The 15,808-nt window shown below is 42.7% G+C and overlaps 3 protein-coding genes and 2 long non-coding RNA genes across 5 annotated transcripts in view; 3 read left to right on the top strand and 2 right to left on the bottom strand.

The window, feature by feature from the left end:
• The window catches only part of LOC142903286 (uncharacterized), a 153,891-nt gene that overhangs the window by 41,973 nt on the left and 96,110 nt on the right, over positions 1–15,808 (top strand). The window lies entirely within an intron of this gene.
• LOC142903289 (uncharacterized) lies at positions 607–2,377 on the bottom strand. Its single transcript, XR_012929221.1, has 3 exons — positions 1,963–2,377; positions 1,308–1,417; positions 607–1,097 (listed from the first exon to the last, which is right to left on the bottom strand). It is a non-coding gene; the product is annotated as an uncharacterized LOC142903289 (long non-coding RNA).
• LOC142903261 (uncharacterized) lies at positions 4,024–12,986 on the top strand. Its single transcript, XM_076048809.1, has 13 exons — positions 4,024–4,163; positions 5,738–5,852; positions 6,316–6,463; positions 6,559–6,616; positions 7,309–7,390; positions 8,242–8,357; positions 8,485–8,650; positions 9,036–9,166; positions 9,437–9,523; positions 9,616–9,645; positions 9,723–9,794; positions 9,880–10,014; positions 10,595–12,986. Exons 2-13 carry the CDS (start codon positions 5,807–5,809, stop codon positions 10,778–10,780), a joined length of 1,257 nt encoding a protein of 418 aa, XP_075904924.1. The 5' UTR covers positions 4,024–4,163; positions 5,738–5,806; the 3' UTR covers positions 10,781–12,986.
• Positions 7,516–15,808, top strand: part of ddt (D-dopachrome tautomerase) — a 76,398-nt gene continuing 68,105 nt past the window's right edge. The window contains exon 1 of the mRNA XM_076048834.1: positions 7,516–7,531. The gene's annotated coding sequence lies outside the window, so the exon portion shown is untranslated. The remainder of the gene's footprint in view (positions 7,532–15,808) is intronic.
• tmem109 (transmembrane protein 109) lies at positions 12,818–15,761 on the bottom strand. Its single transcript, XM_076048823.1, has 3 exons — positions 15,404–15,761; positions 14,528–14,630; positions 12,818–13,943 (listed from the first exon to the last, which is right to left on the bottom strand). The coding sequence occupies exons 1-3, from the start codon at positions 15,587–15,589 to the stop codon at positions 13,558–13,560; spliced, it is 675 nt and encodes a 224-aa protein (XP_075904938.1). The 5' UTR covers positions 15,590–15,761; the 3' UTR covers positions 12,818–13,557.

The raw sequence follows: 15,808 nt of genomic DNA, 5'->3' as shown, positions 1-15,808 counted from the left end.
TGGACTCTCCAGGACAAAATTATAAAAAAAAACTTTCCTCAGTAGTGCGTAACAAAACACGTGGTTGGTGGGTTTTCACACCCTTAAAAGACTCACCCTTAGGGACGTCGAGGTTCTCTGAAGGTCATGAGGCTGGGTGGATGTGACAGTCGGACGCTCAAGTCGCTCTTATGGACTCAAAGGGATGGTGTAGGTGCCTAAATGTTCATTTTATTTCAGTATGTAAATAATTTTATTAATAATTTGCTTTAGAGAACCATTTCATGATTTATCTTTCATTTTATTTAATTATAAGCTGGAAAGGAAGTATTTTATTTTGAAAGGTGACCCGCAGCTATTTTAGGTCGAGAAAAAAAAAATGGCCAAAATGTTTGTTTGATTGAAAGCGGGTCAAGCCGTAGTGGTTGGGGAGCCCAAAAATTCTTTTGACCTCATCTTGTCTTTGTTGCCTCAAATCAAAAACTCAAGAAGGAAAATAAACGAGTTAAATGGAACCCACGTCTGATCAATTTATGAACGATGTAGTGGTGCTGGTATGACGGACGGACATTGAAGACACCTGAGCGTCAAAGGTAAAGAGCTGCTACATGAATGAAAACCTTATTCCTTCAAATATATAACAGGATGAGGGTCTTCTGGCCTCCTCAAAAAATGTGTTGCTCTGATGATGGGAGAGTAGTTGCACTAGACATGCACATTTAAAATCACTCCACCCAGCAGGTACCTACACAACAATGTAGTTCGCGCTGCGCATTTCCCCTTGAAAATAACTCTCTGAATGGCAATTCAAAGGGTGGCCTGACGTACATTTCACTTGGAGTGTGTATTTCATGAGTTTTAAAGGAGGAAGAATAACAGCCACAGATAAATAAAGGGACATGAACTACTCATGTGTCTACAGGGAGTTGTGGCAATTGGTCAATTTGAAATCAGTCAATCCTTTTTTTTTTTTTTTTTTTATAGACATCTGAATGCAAAAAAAGTAACATTGGCTTGAATATTGCGTCCCTGCAGAAACTCTGGGGGTATGTGGCAGGGACCAGTTTCTGGCTCTGCTGGTGCTGCTGGCCATCCTGACTGGCATCTGCTGCTGCTGCCTGTGGAAGAAATGCAGGAGAAAGAAGCGAGAGTGCAGGTAAAGAGGTAAGGTGAAGACGTTTTCCTCTGCGGCTCACAAAGCCCTGGTTAACAGGCAAAGTTAATGTGGTTCCTCTGAGTTTGCATCACTGGTGAAAATTGCAAAATGATATGATGAGCAAACGGGTTAAAAAGCAAAACAAAAAGATGAGATAAAAGATGTTCTTTACATGTGACATATTCACTCTTCAGGAAGGAGCTGCAGCCGCCTCCTCATGAAACTCCTCCCACGGCGCCTGCTCACTCGCGATAGATGGGAGACAAAATTCTCCAGGGGTGACTGTACAGGAAGCAATTGAATACTGAAAACTGAAACCTGTGAAGGGTAACGGTAATTTGAGTGCTGTTTTGCGTTTTCACAGGCTATGACTTGTTGTGTTTTTTTTTTTAATAAGTTCAAGTTCCAGTCGCACCCTTCCAGAGAACAAGGTTGGGGATTGCCAGGAAAAATTACACTGCTGACCAGTTGTCAAGTATTTATCTCATTAGTTTTTACTCGCACCAGGATCAGCCAGATTTGATAATTTATCTGATCACAAATTTTTAACTGAGAAAAAGTGTGTTCACTTCTGATGACGATTGCCGTTCACTGATTTTTTTTTTTTTCAGCTGCTGCTCTTTCTGTTTGTGGTCAGTGCCAAAAACAAAACACTAACACTAATGTAGGACTATAAACATCAAAATGTGGACCTCCAGTGCACACAAGTCGTCACGGTCTCTGGTCAGAATGAGGTTCAACTGAACTTTTAAAGTCTTTAAAGTTGGTTTAGTTTAAATACACATAGAAAAACAAAACAAACAAACAAAAATGCAATGCATAATCACCCGTATACTGTAGAGGACGCACTGCAGTCGTTGAGTCGTTTTGGTTTTTAGATTTTTGAATCTTCACATTGGGGAGGAGCAGCTACTGAACTACGCTACCCACTATCCTCCACACAACTTCCTGCGGCCGGCTCATGTTTACTGAACCTTTGTGTTATGCCCAGTGTTTGTTTACTTTCTTCTTCTTGCCAAAAAAGCAGCAGAGTATTGTAGGTTTTTTTTTGTGGTTGCAGACGGAAACAGGAGATGCTGGAAAGTTCCCTCATTATACTACAATGTACTGTACATTATACTACAGTGTACTTGTCAACATCAGTTGCATGAGTACTGAAAAAAGACAACTCGTGAGCTGCAAAGATGTTGTTGCCCTTTTCAGGAGAGTGTGAGTCACCGCAAACTTAAAGGTTGCGTGTTTTTCATGAGGTGAACGTGCTGGAAGCCGGAATCATTTTCTTCTTTTGTCAGAAACCAGAGGAACCAGCCACTCCTGCTCGCGCACGGTTGCTAACCAAGGTTTGGGTGGCAGCGTGTTAGGGGAGGGGCTTGGCAACGGGGCCGCTTATGTTCTCCGGTCCGAAGTCTCAATCAGTTTTGAGGCTCAATGCAAATCAATGATAGATCACGTTTATATCAGAACCCACGACCTTCTTGCTGTGAGGCGGCAGCGCTAACCACTGCGCCACCGTGTCGCCCCAATACTAAATGTCAGAATTGAAAAGATTTCCCTTTGTCTTTCGTGTGTTTTAGTGTTTTAAGTGTCCATTTGTGTGTCGCAAGATTTGAAATCTCAACAATCCTGCAGCCTCGGAGGGTCCAAACGAAATCCGTCAAAATCAATATCCAGCAACAACATTCACAGACACTTTGAGAAATGAATTTTTTGCAACAATCCTGAATACGAAAACCATTCTAAATATGGGGCCATTTGTAAAGTTTCTCATGCTTAAAATAACAGCAACATTTTGTCACATTTAGCTTCAAATAGTGTTTTTAAAAAGTTGTGTGCATTTTTGAAAGTCACTTTTTTAGCACATTTAACACTTTAAATCTAAATTCTAAATATAAATGTTAAATATAAATGTTACACCTAAATGTTTCGGGTGAAACTAAACATTTAGCTAATATGAAAATTCAAGCTGCCGGCAACCAGAAGTACCACAATACAAGCTCGACGATGTTGAGGTTTTGTCATTTTCCCTAAAAAACGGAACAAATTATGTCCCGGGAGAGATTTTCCCTTTTCCCCAGGAAAGGTGGTGAAAAAAGAGAACAATTCTGGGAAAAACGGGACGGGTGGCAACCCTACCCTTGCGGCTGGTTGTAGGGGCTACAGGTCGTAAGTCAAAACTACAGTGACACTAAACACTCAAGGTACTTGTAAAATATAGTATCTCCAAACGGGTTTGTCATTTTGGGTACTTATAATCACCGTAATCTATGTCCAAGAGGTAGTTTCTCCAGAAAAGATAGTTGTTTATTCGTTATTTGACACTACAAACAGAGTTCAATATTGTCAAGCTTTTATTGTGGTACTTCCGGTTGCCGGGAGCTTAAATTTGCATATTAGCTAAATATTTAGTTTCACCCGAAACATTTAGGTGTAACATTTAGATTTAGCATTTAGATTTATATTTAACATTTATATTCAACACTTATATTCAACATTTATATTCATATTTAACATTTAGATTTAACATTTAGATTTAACATTTAGATTTAAAGTGTTGAATGTGCTAAAAAGTGACTTTCAAAATTGCACACAACTTCTTAAAAACACTATTTGAAGCTAAATGTGACAAGATGTTGCTGTTATTTTAAGCATGAGAAACTTTACAAACGGCGCCCCATACCTAGACCTGGTATTACACTGAGGCCAAGAGGCAATTCAATTCAATTCAATTCATTTCAAATGTCTTTAAGAGCTGTAATAGTTAACTTGAAACCTTCAATTCATCTGCCCACCTCCTCACAAAAGATATGTCCTACAGTCACTTGAAGGCATCATATCCCCCCTCCCTCTTTATGTGTGTGTGTGTGTGTGTGTGTGTGTGTGTGTGTGTGTGGGTGGGGGTGGGGCGCCTGCCTGCCTTGCCGTGGGTCGAAGCAGCAGCAGGAGCAGCAGCCGCTCACTGACTCTCCGACGGTGTGAGGAACTCCGGTACGGCACGAACAGGAGCGAACTGGACGGTCTGCACGTGAAGGTGAGCTGATGACGTCAGCGGGAACACTAATTAAATAATTTTATTTTTTATGTTTTTAAAGAAAGAAAAAAAATCCGTAAGATTTAGGTTTGCCGGCGACCAGTTGCACGCGAGCCTCTCTCTCTCAGACGCGCGCGCACGCGGCAAATTTATCCAACCACCCAAGTGTAGATTGTTGCTCAAGCTGTAGTGAGGACGTTTGGCCGAGTGGTGGCGCTCTTCTCTGCGGCTGTCCATCTTTCTCTGTCTGGCTTTCTTTCAGTCCTCTTTATTTTTTTCACACTGCGACCAGGGCCAATGGCCGAGGTAGACCTGCTCCACCTTCGACCACCGTGGACCGCAAAGAATGTGATTGTTTTTGTTTGTTTGTTTAATTATTTTTCCTCTCCCCCATTTTCCCCGGGCCACGCCTTCTCTCGGGTTCCCATCGACATAAACTGGACACGTTGCTCACTTCGTTTAATATTTTCAGCTTCGGTTTTAAAACTCAAAACACACACAAACGTGTTTATCAAACAAACCAGTGGACGAAGGCAGCTCCACTTTCCTTTATGGGTGACATTTTAGCGCATTTTGGGTGATTACCGATCTAAGGAAATGACCACGCCCCTGCCCTCCCCTCAGCGGCAGGGACACAGGATGCCTTTGCGTGCGGTCGAAAATCCTGAGGCTGGAGCCGACGTCAGAAGAGCTCGTGGGTCTCATTTCCCGCTTGTAGATCAGAGACATGAACTGAGACACACTTGAGTTCTTTCGTGAAAATAATAGTGATGACGACGACGGTGATCACAAGACATGTTGTTTTCTATAACTCTTTTCACAAGTATTTTTATTTTTATTTTTTAAAGATGTTATTATTAGAACTTTCTAAGTTAAGTTTAAGCTTCCCCTGAATAGACTGTCAGCAGCTGAGGGTGAACAGCTGCAGAGTGAGTTTGTACTCTCTGAAAACTCTGTCACTGATTACATGGGCTGGTTGCAAAGCGTTAATTGAAGACACAGTGAAGGTGTGTTTGTGTGCATATATATGTATATACATATATATATGTATATATATACATATATATGTGTATACATATACATATACATATATATGTGTGTATATATATATATGTGTGTGTATATATATATATATACATATACATATATATGTGTGTATATATATATATATATACATATGTATATATATATATATATATATATATATACATATATATATACATATACATATACATATGTATATGTATATGTATATATATATATATATATATACACACACATATATATATATATATACACACATATATATGTATATGTATATGTATACACATATATATATGTGATAGATAGCGCGTACCCATATTTATATACATATGGGTACGCGCTATCTATCAATCACACTACACCCAATTGTAGAGTCGCCAGTCAGCTGCTTTTTTTGTGTCTTTGGACTGTTGTAGACAGATAGATCGGTCGGGATAGATAGATAGATAGATAGATACTAATGATTGAGATAAAAAAAAAAAAAAAAAAAAGTCTGACTGGATCTTCTGCTTCTGCTTCTGCTGGACCAGTACAAAGGCTTTGTCGTTGGTCTAGTTTGAAACATTTTACAGATTCAACTTGGAACTTCTTTGGTGCAGATGATGTACAGTCTTGGAGTCCTCATAGCCGCTGCCCTCATCCTGGGTAAGTACTCACCCTGGTTTTCAATTTCATTGGGTTGGAGTTGCTGCTGGACCAAAGACGGTCCCAGGTGACGCTGTATCTTCTAATCAGGTAGCGAGACCAAGAGGAACCTGCTCTGGAATGGGGCCCCTCATTGCAGAGGCCAAGACCCTCTTGTATTCGCTAAAATTTGTTCCTACTTCTACTTTTTTTTCATCATTCACTTAAAACCTTTATGAACCGAACTATAACCCCCTCAACATGCTCCAAAATTCACCAAATTTGACACACAGACTAAAAAAATGTGTATATGTATGTATACGTTGATTATGATTTTTGATTTTTCTGAATCGTTTAGTGGTAACTGCCACTAGAGGGCGTAAAAAGGCAAGGCCTCCTTCCATCCCCGCTGGACTAGAGTTCTCTAAGTAACGGCTTGGTAACAACGTAACTAATTTCACCCGACTGATGATTGCTTCCACAGGTTGCCACTCGGTCCGTGTCCACCAGGAGCGCGTGGTCCACGGCCGGCAGCTTAAGATCTACCTGCCCAAGAACGCCGACCAACTGGACTTCAGCCAGGACTCCTCCTTCGCCAACCCAGTGGCCCTCTGGCACAAGGGCCGTCTGAGGTCCAGAACTGATGCTGTTTGGAAGTTTTGCCACCGTTGGTGTTTGATTGTTGTTTTTTTTCAGTGGTAGTTATCCAGCTCTTTCTGTCTCACAGTGCGAATATTGGCAGGGTGGCAGGCTCAGGAAATGACCGACGCTGGTACCTGGAGAAGGTAACTCTACCAAGCAAGCTAGGGCAACCATATTTTGATTTGCGAAAACCTGGAGAGACCAAGTCTCAAATGATGCTTGAAGGTTCCTCAAAGTTGCCTTTTTATTTCAATATATGTAAGTATACCTCCTCTGTATGGGTAGAAAATTGTAATTTCCTTTATAAGGACACTAATTCAAATTGACCTCTCAGAGGTTTCTCATCCTGGATTATTAAGCCTAAAATAATATCTCTTTGAGACTTTTAATGTTGCAAAAAAAAACCTTGTAAATAATTTAATAGCTCTCTAATTCAAGTCTGTCCAGTTACTTCTTTCGTGAAAAACCATGAAAAACAGGACATTTTCATAAAAAAGAAGATTCAAGGGCAGGATGTAAAAACAGGACATGTCCTGGAAAAGCAGGAAGTTTGGTTTGAAAGGGACATGTCCAACATTTGCCGAGCAGTAATGTCACTTTCAAGACATCTCTCACATCTTACGCTCCAACATTAACCGCTACTCAGAAGAAGTGAGTGATAACATGTATTTACATACGTTTTTAAATCTTATACAATGGACCTTGGAGGGGTGGACAAGAGTACCGATCTGTCCCCTTACCTATGTGACCATGAAAAACCAGCTGATCACGCAGCCAAATGATCTTTACAGCCCAACCGCAACGTCCCTTCATGTTTGTGTTCTTTTCTTTAAAGGTAATATACGCAAATGAGGGAAGGTACGTTCTGAAAGACTGGCGAGGAACAGAGCTCTCCATGATTGATGTGTCCGTTGTGGGTAAGTCAGCTTAAGCATTTTTCCTTTTTTTGTCAAAAAACCTGCAACATGTCTGCAAAGAGTCCAATTTGTTGTTTTAAGGTTTTAAGTTAAGACAAGATTTTTTGGGATCTTGAAGACCCTTCACCTCTCCTCCAATAGGTTCACATTGAAGAAGCTTTTTGGATGAGAGGTGAAATGTCTTACCGACTTACCAAAACTAGTACAGTTGGGTTAACTTAACCTTCAAGACGACCTGGGCAACTGAGAACCTCCGTAGACACGCTGCTGTCCACTTTGGGAGGAACACGCTCCAAACTTGCAGCATATTCGATTTTCTTATTGGAGTAGTGTTGGCTTTGTAGCAAGTGCAAATGTAATTTAAAATGCCAACTCCTCTCAGCGTCCTGTGTTAACAATGTAAAGTCACAACGAGCTCCACACATTAGTGAGCACGGACCACAACTAGACATATTAAATACTGAACCTTTTCAAATTGCGTCAGGCCAATTTGATCTGATACGATTAAATTGGCCCGATCTGATCGGATCAGAGGAGGTTCTCTAATTTTGTTTCTGATCACATCAGAGTCCATGTAAAAGGAACACTGGATTAGTTCCTATTGACCCCACTTCGCAGACAAAGTCACTCCCTGCTCAAAGGACAATGTGCTGGTGGTGTCGCAATTTTAAAAGAAACCAGCTTGATTAGTCCGGCGAACTAAACGTTTATGAATAAAGGTGGGCTTTGGATATGGCTGGCCGTGCATGGCTTGTAGAAAATGTAAAATATTTTTGAATGAGACTCATTTAAGGCTTGGCCAGGTTGACGCAGAAGTTTCCCATCCTCTACAACTTTTCTGTCCATGACAGCAAGAACCAACAACGTGAAATGTGTAGCAGGGGAGAATCTCCGCATCTCACTGGAGGGCATCAGCAGCCAGGATGCCGCGCTGGTTTTAAGCGGAAACACTGAGAACCGCACGCTGGTGAGTTGTTTTTTGAAGTAATGCGAAGAAGGACGGACAGACCGGAGATGTCAAGTTATTCCTTTACAGGGCCATGAAGAAAAGAATGGACGGGTTCACTGACAGGGGACCCTTGTATCTTATGCAGGTGTACAGGGGTCAACCGTCGTCCCAGGACGTCAGCAGCTGGGGACGACTTGAGATCACCTCCACGAACATCGTGATCAAACATGTGAACTATACCGATGAGGGACTCTACTTTTTGAAAGACTACTCTAACCGAGTAGTGTCTTTCACCAAGATGGAGCTGGTTGGTAGGTTTTCAGAGTTGATTTGAGAGTCTTCGATCGAGACCCAGGCGTGTACTTACTGTTGAACCAGTCATCCCAGTCACACTACTAACTGTATATGGAGGTGCGCAGGGTCATGGTGACGTCACCCACTGCTTCTGAAACGTAGATGTTGGTTTCCTGGTTTGTTACATGCATCCATACTTGGATGTGCGGACGGTACGTGAGGTGAGCAGTGATTGGAGTGTGAGTGTAGCATATGCCACCAAGACCTGCACACCCTCTGGCAAGCTGACTACAGTTGGCTACTAAACTGGATGCAATTCCACAATTTTACGACCGCTTTTGGTCAAAATTAGAGCAAAATTAGTTACCTTTATTGACTGTTCCCATTGCCGGTGTTTTGCAGAAGCACATGAGTACAGTGACGGGAACCCGCTCCTGGCTCTGCTCCTGCTGCTGGGCATCCCGGCCGGGATCTGCTGCTGCTGCCGGAAAAAGATCTTCAAGAAGAAAGCAACCAATGCAACCATGCTGCAGGTGGAAAGACAGGAGGGCACGCTAGTCCTCCAGTTTGTTGGGGAAATTATGTTGGGGTTAGATCTTTCTGGCCTCGATATACTGCTGGTTCATTTTCCTTCTGTATATGCTGAGAGGTATAGTTACATCTCAGTATGTATACCCCATGTTGGTATGATTGCGTAACCTGAGGGTTTTTACCATTAGATGCTTATTTCTTCAGATGTGTACCTTTGGTATTTCCACACTTGTTTTCCAGGGAGGCTAATAAACTGCATCCGTGTCTCTCAGACTACCCCACATGTTGTCCACACTCCTCCTGCCATTGGCCCCACCGGCCCATGTCCTCCATATGCAACTCCTGGACAGCCGGGACCTGTAAGGCTGCTGCACTAATGATCCGCTTTAAAGTCAATTCAGCTGTCAAACTGAATTCTTTATATAAAGAATTTATTCTTATCTTTTTGCAGGTCTATCATCAGGGCTACAACCCAAACATGGTACGCATTGTTGACGTTGCAAGTTGTTAATGAATGAAGGTGTCTTTATGCGCGTCCTGGTCTGTGCGTCCATGTAGAATCCTGGAGTCCAACCTCCCCCAGGAGGGGTTGCTGGCCCCGGACAGTGGACTGGCCCGCCACCTGCTGCAGTCAGTGTCCTTGTGCACTTTGCCCCTTTGCGTAACGTCGATTTGTGCATTTCTCACGAAACATTATCTCCCTTGACACCTGCAGGGCTTCAACCCAGTCTATCCTCCTCTGAATCCGGTCTACCCTCCGCCTGGTCCTGCCATGGTTCCTCCTGCTCAGCCTCCACAGTGGAATGGTCCGCCAGCAGGCCCATACCCACCAGGGCCTGAAGCTCCAATGGTATGTTTTTGTTTTTTTTGTCTGTCTTGATATAGGAATTCCAAAGAGGGATGGAGTGGCTTGGGCCAATATTCCATATTATCAAGTATCGCAATGTTTGCCGTCATATATACAATTTTTCATAATATCAATTATGAAACCGTTGTTCTGGCATCTTCTGACTTTTTCTTTCTATTTAAGCTGCAATTTCTCTCTTTTATTTTTAAATGTAATTATAACTTACGGTAATTTTTTTTCTATTGTGAATAAGTTCCTATTTTATTAAAGTAGAGTAAAGTAGGTAAAACGTTCCTACTTTTCTGTTAGTGTTAAGGCATTTTTTTTTCTATGTAAGTTTAAAGGTATCTACTCTTCCATTTAACTTCGTGAGTACCTGTTTCTAAGTATAAATGTTTATTTTTATGAAGTTGTCCGTACAAATAAATATGCAATGAGGTGAATAGCATATTATTTATCATTTATCTATTCATCAAATATTGCGATAGTTGGCTGGGAAAATATTGCGGTATTAAATTTTGGATATCACCCAAGTCTCATAGCTATGAGTAATTCACATGCAAATGCTGGTGTGTGTATCCAGGGCTATGCCCCAGCTCCGGCCATGTACACCGCCCCTCCACCAACCAGTGAACAAGCCAAAGTCCCCCCATCTGCTGCCGATCCACTGCTGTATCCCGCGGCTCCGGCTCCAGCCCCTGCTCCTTCCGCAGACGGCACCTACACCTTCAAGATTGACGGAGCTCAGACCTCCAGCAACTTCCTTTAGGGGGAGCCAGCCTCCATCTCAGCACTACCCATCGGTTTGATGTAACAATGAACTATCGCTCTCTGTTGGAATGTGTAAAAGTACACACAGGAAATTTGAAAAACAAATTGCCTCAGCAGGTTTGATAACGTTTCCCTGATTGGTTGACTAATTGAGCCCTGTCTGTTAAAATTGTTTTTACCCTCATCAGACACGATACGCTAACTCTAAAGAGGAAATGTCGCCAGACCCAGAGCAGGTGGCTCTGTGCACTAGAACCAACCTGACTGTTTTCACACCACCCAGAAGTCATGTGAGTTATCAAATAAATCCGACAAAATGAAACAAAATGGAGCCAAAAGTTGCACAGATCTCTCAAATAGATTTCTGTCAATTTAAAGAAGAAACTAAGGATTTTTGTTTTAGAAAACGAGAATTGACCTGGAGAGAGGTGGAGAGAATCGAGAACAGAGATGAAACGGGACAAATTGGATCGACGCTGAAGTGTTTTCATAGTCTCTGTGTACCTGTGGCTGCAACTTTGTGCATACCGCCCACCTACATGTTGTGTTGTTGTGTTTCATATTTTTTGTGTCGATCCTTCGCTGGATCAACAGATCAGCTTTTAAAAAGTAACTAGCTATAGTTACTTGTTACTTTGTTCAAAAGTAACTAATTTCTTTGCTTGTTACAATTGAGAGACGTACCTAGTAACCAGTTACTAGTTACTTTTTGCAATACAACTTTTTCCCTTAATATACATACATGAGTAAAGACAACAAAAAAACCCCAAGACAAAACAAAAAAAACTAACTCTAGATATTTATCTAGGCTTTACTTCACTTACCCCAAATATGGACTTCAGCTTCTGCTAATTTTCCAAAAGCAATTAAAAAAAAACTGAATGAAATCCCAGAGTTGTTGAGGTTGATTGAAAAAACATATGGTCAAATAAATAAATAAATGAATAAGAAATAAGTTAGCCAAACACATTTTGTCAATAATGTCAGTGTTTTTCCTTTTTTTTTCTTTCTTAACCTTTTTAACCAGTTGTTGAAGTGGTCATATAGGCTCAGATTACACCAATTTGGCCCAATTTTGTCCCATCAAACAAACATTCACTGTCTTGTTGTCTGGAACGCAAAACTAACCCCTTTGCCACCTTGTTGTATTGTGACATCGTCAAAGATTAACTACTTTTTAAAAAAAATTAGCAACACACATATCAGATGAGTTTCTGCTCAAAATGTGGTCAAACTGACTTTTTATCAAAGATAAAAACAAAGGAGTGTAAGTTAGAGGAACTACCTGCCACCTGTCACACCACCCAGGCCTTCAGTTGTGCCAGGCACCTTTTTCTACTCAGCTTTTCAAGAGTGTGAAAACAACAGCTACCTCTGATATTTTTTATGTTCATTTTTCAGGGCCTTCTGCGCCTCCTCAGAGGTTTGTGCTGGTTAGCAGTTTGAACCGATGGGTTTGCCGGGTGTGACTCTTGTGGCGTCGTCTTCACCCGCCCACCTACCCAGAAACTTGCATCCAGTCGCTGCTGCAGAAAGCAAAACAAAAAAAAAACAACAACCAAAAACTCAATCTGTCAAACGGCCTCGGGGCAGGAAGCAGCAGCAGCGGGTTTTTCCTCTCAGAGCTTGGAGTGACCGTTAGTGCTTCAGGGAATAGTTACTCTACATTAATGCACATTAGCCATTTAGAAAAAAATCAACATGTAAACACATAATCACTCCTATAGAGGGCGCACTGCCGTGTTTTTTTTTTTTCTTCCTCTGCCAACTGGTGTATTATAGTGTTGTTTTTTTACTGCAGAAATAAAGTTTCTTCTGTGTTACATCAACAGACAGACAGCAAGTGCCTTTTCATCTGCCTCCCTGCCTGAAGGTGGCGCTACTTCATCATCACTTGGACAGATGATGAGATGCTGTCAACGTTTTTTTTTATATATATATTTTTTTTTAAATTGTTTACTTACTTGTCAGAGATGTTGGTCAAACTGTTCTTTTGCCTGTCTGGAGAGGAGTTGCTCTAGTTTTTTTTTTTTAATTGTTGCTAGAATGTATCACAGCGGTCCTGTGGAAGTTATTCAATGGACCAGGAGAGTCTTCCAGGTCCTCCTGTCGTGCTGGCTTCTCATTTTATACGACTTTATACTCTGCAGTCACTGTATATGCACTAATGTATCAATGCATGAATAAAGGGAACCTACGTAGTTTGTCGCCAAAGTCTTCCTCTTTAATTTTTGACGAGTTGAAACTTCACTCACTGTTAAACTGCCAATGAACCTTCAAAAAAGATGACAGACGTTTCTCGAAATGTCCAATATTTTAGGAAACAGAAGTTGAGAAAAGTTGACAGTTTTTTTCCCCCACAATTCTCAAAACAAAACAAAAAACAACCCTGTCACGATTTGGCGCAGCCGGAACTGCATCTAACTTTGAAACGTACTCACGACCAGGTAAACGAACCCTGCGGAGGAACAGCCAGAGGAACAGCTGAGAGACAGCCCAAAGAACAGTTAGAGACCAGCAAGAGGAATAGCCAAGATGAACAGCTGAGGAGCAGTTGAGGAGAGGCCAGAGGATCAGTTGAGGAACAGCCAGATGTCCACTGGTCCTGGTCCATTGCTGTTGCTGGTCTGAGACGAGGCTGGCAGGTTGAACATTAGGACCAGTTTTTCAATGAGGAACACTGAGCCTTTGATTTTCTGTCTTGGTTTTGTTGTTATTTTCTATCACAAACACATTGTGGGCAAATACATCTAAAAATCCCACAGAGCTTTCCTCTCAGTTCCTCTGTTTGGCCTCCGTCATCTTCCAGTCCTCGATATTCTCAAGCCGCTCCTGCAGCTTCCTCAGCTGCTTCTCCAGCTGCTGGGTCTTCTCAGCCACGTCGGGCCCCCTGGTGGCGCCCACGCCGAACAGGATGCAGACCAGCAGGAGGAGGCCAATCTGGACCGCCCGGGCCTCCACACTCAGGTTGGGGTCTCGCAGCAGGTTTCCGAAGCAGGCCAGAGCCGCGCCCACCTTCAGCAGCCACAAGACCCGATGCAGGGCAGCAGCGAGCAGTCGGAAGGTCAGCGACAGCAGAGAGTAGCCCAGCAGAGCCACCAGGACCCACTGGACCACAAAGATCAGGCCCGGGGCTGTGACAACGTCCGGAGGGAAACTCACTGTGGGACAGCACAGCAGCACAGACACCAGGTGAGTCATCTAGCTCCTCCCACATGTCCGCCTCCAAGCACAGGAGGAAAATAAGAACATTATCTGTGGCTTCCACAACTAATCATCTACCCTCAACTATGAGTAAAAAATAAAAAGGCCGGGAAATCAGAGAGCGAAAAAAAGAAGGCAGGCAGACGAGATTCCATTCCAATATGCATATGCAATATACAGATACACATGTATATATTACAATATAGATATACTATACTAACTATGCAAATATATATATGCATGGATAAATACATATATACACACACAAACGTATGCATACACACAAACGTATGTACATTAATAAAACACACAGATATACATGTACAAATACGGGTATTGCATAAATGTTTAGGTGTTCACATCAAATTTAATCAATATAACAAGGAAACTACAGTTCATGTACAGTTTTTGTTTTGTTTGTTTTTTTTAACTTTTTTTTTCTCCTTAAATGACTGCTGATGGCCCAAACCAGATTGACAGTGACCTTCCAAACTGTGGGTAGAAGGGGAAGGTGAAACAAGACGCCTGACTGGCCACTTACGTTGGAGGCCCGCGGCTTGCGTGCACTGTGACACGTACTGTAGCACAACGTTGAGAGCTGTGGCCAGACTTCCTGCGACAGCAGTGAGAACCTGAGAAAAAGCCTGGTAGGTGGGGGAAGGGTGTGTGTGTGGGGGGGGAGTGGGTAGGGTTGATACAAAATGTCTGCTTTTAATTCATACTGTTGTTCAAAGAAAAGAAAAAAACAACAACTTGATTGATAAAACACTTCAAGCCATATTTTATGTAAAAGTGTGTATTAGCAGCTGAGCCAATAGAATATTCCATGACCACCCCACCCCAAAACCCCCTCTGGATGAGTCTCCTGGTCGTCTGTTGCCTCGGTCACCTCCTGCCCTGGTGAAGGAAGATTACACCAACATACATACTGTCAACAGATACACAACAATAGCGCAACATTCTCCAGTTTCACACTGTGAGTGTCTCAGTGTGAAGCTGACACATTGAGACCCTTGTCAAGTTGAAGGTTTTGTTGAGGTGTTTCTGAGACTGAACATTAGCCTCAAAATTTTCTCCAGTTGAACATCATGGTGGTGGTCAGTTTTTATTTTATTTTGTTGTTGTTGTTGTTGTTGTTGTTGTTGTTATTTCGTCGTCTCACGAGTAACACAATCACATGGACTCACACTGGCTCACGGTTGCCTGAATGAGGTGAAGAGATTTGAACCTACGAACTTTGAACTATAGGAAGTGAAGCTTATTTTCCTTCTTTTCTTTTACACCCGTGAATATTTTTTCCTCCATTCACAAGGGGTTTCAGGAGGAATCATCAGCGCACGCACCCCGAGTTCACACCTAGACCCCGGACCGGACCAGACCGGATCAGTCCAGAACACCCCCGCCCCCCGCCTCTCACCTTGTGCACCGACAGCACCGTCTGCTCGCCGGCCAACCTGCCCAGGTAGCCGCGTCCCTCCTCGGCCAGCTCCGCCAGCCGCTCCGCCAGCTGCTGGATGAGCCCCGAGCGGCTCTGCGAGCCTCCGTCTACCGCCGAGCACAGCGGCACGGCGGCCACACACACAGCAAGCAGGAGGTTCCACATGGCGGCCAGTCGGACCGAACCGCAGTCCGGTTCAGTTCAGCCGGAGTTCAAGTAAAGTTCAGGTAAAGAGGCGGTGAGACAGACAATCATACAGTCAGTCAGTCAAACAGGATGTGGGTAAACTTTTTAGTTGGTGGTGAGCGACATGCGAAAAGAAATCCGCCCCCTGCTGGACAGAGAGCGAAACAAGTTTCCACGTCATTCACAAACATTTAATCA

This window comes from Nelusetta ayraudi, unplaced genomic scaffold, assembly GCF_046127955.1.
Source record: "Nelusetta ayraudi isolate G7.1 ecotype Tasmania unplaced genomic scaffold, CSIRO-AGI_Nayr_v1 ptg000109l, whole genome shotgun sequence".
NCBI lineage: Eukaryota > Metazoa > Chordata > Actinopteri > Tetraodontiformes > Monacanthidae > Nelusetta > Nelusetta ayraudi.
The sequence above is the reverse complement of the archived record's forward strand: the minus strand, read 5'-3'. Positions and strand labels throughout refer to the sequence as shown.

Excerpts from the sequence above, each read along its gene's own strand:
- tmem109 (XM_076048823.1), bottom strand. The coding sequence starts at position 15,589 with ATGTGGAACCTCCTGCTTGCTGTGTGTGTGGCCGCCGTGCCGCTGTGC. Across the intron at positions 14,631-15,403 it reads CGGTGCTGTCGGTGCACAAG|GCTTTTTCTCAGGTTCTCAC; the intron begins GTGAGAGGCGGG and ends CCCACCTACCAG. Across the intron at positions 13,944-14,527 it reads GCAAGCCGCGGGCCTCCAAC|TGAGTTTCCCTCCGGACGTT; the intron begins GTAAGTGGCCAG and ends GCTGTCCCACAG.
- LOC142903261 (XM_076048809.1), top strand. The coding sequence starts at position 5,807 with ATGATGTACAGTCTTGGAGTCCTCATAGCCGCTGCCCTCATCCTGG. Across the intron at positions 6,617-7,308 it reads GACGCTGGTACCTGGAGAAG|GTAATATACGCAAATGAGGG; the intron begins GTAACTCTACCA and ends TTTTCTTTAAAG. Across the intron at positions 9,646-9,722 it reads AGGGCTACAACCCAAACATG|AATCCTGGAGTCCAACCTCC; the intron begins GTACGCATTGTT and ends GCGTCCATGTAG.